We start from the raw sequence: 4,305 nt of genomic DNA on the forward strand, positions 1-4,305 counted from the left end.
CAAAAACAAGACATGTGTGGTAGTGTTCTTCTATTTTTATTGTACTGGTCCATTTTATGTGATATGATATGATATCTAATATATACTGTTGTGATTCGCAAAAGAAATGTACTGTTGTAGTGTCATCCTATTTTTTTTTCAAGGATACATCAAGATTGACGTATCAAGATCATATATAGAAGAAGCCAAGAACGGCCTATGGTTGTTACAACTTAGCCACAGCTCTCAAAGTCATTGACCCACATTAATTAAACCCATTAAGAGTCGCGTGAGTGGCGGCCAACCATCGAACACAATAAAAATTACATCGAGATTCCGAGATTCCGAGACCACCGAACAACTGCTAACGTAAACTGGGTTGTGAGTGGTGTCCGCTCTCTACCTTCTATACGAACGCCAACAACTACCGATGATATGAATTGACAGTAGCAAAATAGTGGAGTTTAATTATTATTTTTGTAATTTGCATGATTTCTACTTGCAAGTCACTGTATAACTTATTTGCTGTGGTGTGCAGTGGTGATGTGCCCGACTGATTTTTGAATTTTTACAGTCCCTAAATCTCTGAAACGTCCAGGTTTAGTGCATTTATTACACGTACAGTCTTGTTTTTGACTGAAACTATTTTGATTTCAGTCTTTATTTTTTGGTCTCGTGACAAAATGTACAAACGTACATTCATTATTCCGTTGTTTGTTTATCATACAAACATACATAAACGTGTGTCACGTCGTTACCGGATGAAAATTCTGATTGAAATCCAATTTACCTTTAGCTGATTGCAACAGGAAATGACACTCCCCGAAAGAAAGACCCGCGGCTGGGGTTTCAGTTAAATGGAACCGGGGAGGGCTCCCTGTTTTTCTAAAAAGAAAAAAGATCCGCCACACGAAACTACTTTCGCGCCGCCGTGGTGTGTGAATTACGTGACGAGGCGCTGCAGTGCCCGCGGCACCGGCGGCACGTAGACGTGGATGGCGCCCTCGAGCGCTTGCAAGACCTGCGCCATGGTTGGGCGATGTGCCTCCTCGTCCTGGATGCACCAGCACGCCACCCTGCACGCCCGCTCCAGCTCCTCCGGCATCACCTCGCCGTGCAGCCGCGGGTCAGCCACGGCGCCCACCTCTCCTTCGACAACCTTTCCCGCGGCCCACACGGGGAAGAAGGTCAAGGACTCCCTCGCCCCAGTCCCTGCCGCCTCCACCTCGCTGTATCTCTCGGAGTTACGTCGTCCCGAGATGAGTTCGAAGAGCACCATGCCGAAGCTGTACACATCCGCCTTGGCACCGATTGGCTGCCCGGAGATCCACTCTGGTGCGAGGTACCCTATGGTGCCTCGCATCGTTGTCAGTGCACGGCTGAAATCCCTGCCCACCAGCTTCGCCATCCCAAAGTCGGCGATCTTCGGGGATATGTTCTCGTCCAGCAGGATATTCTCCGGCTTGATGTCGCAGTGTATGATGCGCTCGCGGCAGCCGTCATGCAGATAGGTCAGCCCTCTCGCCACGCCAAGCATGATACAGTATCGGTCGCTCCAGCTCGGGCATGCGTTGCCGCCGAAAAAGGAGCCGTTGAGGGAGCCTCTGGGCATGTACTCGTACACGAGCATCTTCTCGTCACCCGACGAGCAGAACCCGAGGAGTCGGACGAGGTTCACGTGCTGGATGAGCCCCAGCGTGCTCACCTCCGCCCGGAACTGCTTGTCACCCTGTCGCGCAAGACTTTCCAGCTTCTTCACAGCCACTTGGACTTGGGTCGTGTTGCCTCCCTTTTGCTGCTTCAGGACCCCGCGGTACACCGAGCCGAAGCCTCCGCCGCCCAACCGCTCCGAGAAGTTGTTGGTGGCGGCACGGAGGTCGGCGTAGCTGTACACAGCCAAGGAGGATCCATTCTCGTTCTCCATGTACACAACTAGTCTTCTCCGGGCAAGGAGAATCCTCCAGGCTAGTATGACCGACGCGCCCAATGCTGCTACACCGGCCAGTGTGATGCCAAAGACAAGCCATAATTTTGTCCCACCTTTCTTCCCGTGTACGCTATGGAGATCTTGCAATGCTCTTTGTGAAAGCCGGAGATAAAAGTCTGACCCGGGGCTGCTGGAGTCCGGGAAGAGCTGCTCAAGGTTGCGGATGTCTCCGTGCCAGACGGAGCAACCCCCGGCTCCGGCGGAGAAGGCGTATGCCTGGCATGAACAGTTCTTTTGGCAAGCCGACTCACACTCTGCTTTGCTCTGGGCGGCGGTCATGGCGAGCGGCTCGTCCGGGAGCTTCACGTCTGGCAGTGCTAGGAACCCGTCCGTCGTCGACCCATTGTGCGCGCACTTGAGCGGCGAGCTCCGGCGGCACCCGCCGCTCCAGTCGCTGAGCGTCCAGTCCCTCTCCGACACCGGAGCGAACCCGGGCGGGCACCGGCACGGCAGCTGGCTCCTCTGGTTGCAGACGCCGAACGTGCCGCAGAGCGCGTACGCGTCGCACTGCACGGTGGGCGCCGCCCAGAACAATTGCCAGCTCCGGCTCGCGGGCACCCAGACGAACTGCTTCTTCTGGCCGTTGAGATCGAGCACCAAGCGCGTGATGGTCGCGTTGTCGGCGAGCACGGTGGTGGTGCCCCGGAACGCCGGCGTGTCGACGAACGTCGTGTTGTAAAGGTTGGTGCCCCGTCCGGTCGCCGCTCCAACGTCGCCCTTCCAGCGGCCGCCCGTCCAGACGCCGCCGCGCCAGTACATGCGGGACCGGTTCCACAGCATGAAGAATTCGGCGGTACCATTGGGGTCCAACGTGTCGTAGAACATTCCCGGCGCAGGGTCCTGGGCGTTCCGCCATGACGTCAGCGCCTGGTACTCACCGGTGAGCTTGTTCTCCCCGAGCCACGCCCCCGGCAAGTACGTGTCCGTGGGGTGGTCGAAGCTCTGCCACAGCACGTTGGAGGTGTTTGCGCCGTCGACAAGGGCCAGGTTGCCGTTGTCGCGGATCTCCGCTGTGTTGTTTGAGCCTGGCGACAAGGAAGAAGAGAGGTTCGAAGACCACACCACGACCGGCGAGGCGGAGTCGCTGGTGCGACCGACGAGCTCGAGGTTGCCGTCGTCGGCGGAGACACGGAGCTCGGCGGAGGCGAGGCCAGACAGAGGACTCGCGCGGTTGCCGACCCAGACGACGGTCTGGCCGGGGATGTTCTTGTACCAGATCCCGAGGTAGAACCTGCCGTCGGAGCTACCGGCCGGGCTGAAGAGGCCGAGCTCGAACTTGCCCTGTGCCGAGACGAGCGTGTCGTTGCCCCGCAGCGGACGCCGCGCCGAGAGTGTCGCGGCTGCACCCACTGCAGGTGCAGGGGCGAAGCACAAGGCAAGGGCCAAGAAAGTGGCAGTGATGAGCGGCATGGTGATGGTGGAGCGCTTCCGTTTGCAGGGTGCAGCCGAATTTACAGGTGAATAGCGGAGACGGGTCGCGAGCGACACATGCGTGATGACCCCGGCACATTTTTCCGGTCAAGTTCTGCTGCTCCGTCAAGAAAGGACAAGAGAATAGTTCCAGATAGGAAGTTTGAGAGCGAGAAGTGGGGACAAGAGGCAACTAGTTTCAACGAATCGCTGCTGTAGCGCTGAATTTTAGTGCGTGGAATGCCATGGGGGGTCAGAGCTTTGCCGCAAGACTGCGAGTCCACCATGGTGACGTGCAAAGCAGCTGGAAATTTGGAATCACCTTGGCCCATGCTAGGACCGACGGGCAAGAGTGTCGTTCTAAACAAAATAGGATGCCCACACTTCAACGGAGCTTCACCATCGGCGGGCCCATACGAGGACCGACGGGCAAAAGTGTCATTCTAAATAAAATAGGATGACCGTACTTCAACGGAGCTTCGGCATGGGCGGAAGTCGTGCTTAGGAGGATCGAGTTAGAGGGACAAGACTGGAGGGCGGCGGGATTGCTTGGAGAGCAAGGATCGTTAGAGCATCTCCAGCCGTTGGAGCCCCACAGGACAATCGCTGGGCCAAAAATAGCACGTCCCGGGGGGCAAAACATCTTTGCCGGATGAAACGCGAGGACGGTTTCCCAGCCGTTGATGCCCCCCGGACAGTCGCCGGGCAAAAAGTGAATGAGTGGGCCAGAGAAAAGGATACATGAAGGAATATGATTGGTTGTTGCTTTCGCCGGCGCCCCCAGCAGCCCCCCAGCGCGTTGGGTGTGGCCTGGATTCGCCGACACCTTTTTGAGGTATTGGGGGGGGGGGCTTGGGGGGCATGGCTGGGCCTTTTTTTTTGCCATTTTTAGCTCGCCGACAGAAGAAAAGGCGCCTGGGGGTGGCACT

The 4,305-nt window shown here is 56.8% G+C and overlaps 1 protein-coding gene across 1 annotated transcript; it reads right to left on the bottom strand.

The window, feature by feature from the left end:
• Window positions 1–749: 749 nt before the first annotated feature.
• Window positions 750–3,435, bottom strand: LOC119340051 (G-type lectin S-receptor-like serine/threonine-protein kinase At2g19130). The gene has a single exon (XM_037611962.1). It carries the CDS (start codon window positions 3,374–3,376, stop codon window positions 923–925), a length of 2,454 nt encoding a protein of 817 aa, XP_037467859.1. The 5' UTR covers window positions 3,377–3,435; the 3' UTR covers window positions 750–922.
• Window positions 3,436–4,305: the final 870 nt, after the last annotated feature.

The sequence above is a fragment of the Triticum dicoccoides genome, chromosome 7B (genome assembly GCF_002162155.2).
Source record: "Triticum dicoccoides isolate Atlit2015 ecotype Zavitan chromosome 7B, WEW_v2.0, whole genome shotgun sequence".
NCBI lineage: Eukaryota > Viridiplantae > Streptophyta > Magnoliopsida > Poales > Poaceae > Triticum > Triticum dicoccoides.

Coding starts and splice junctions, on each gene's coding strand:
- LOC119340051 (XM_037611962.1), bottom strand. CDS start 3,376: ATGCCGCTCATCACTGCCACTTTCTTGGCCCTTGCCTTGTGCTTCGCC.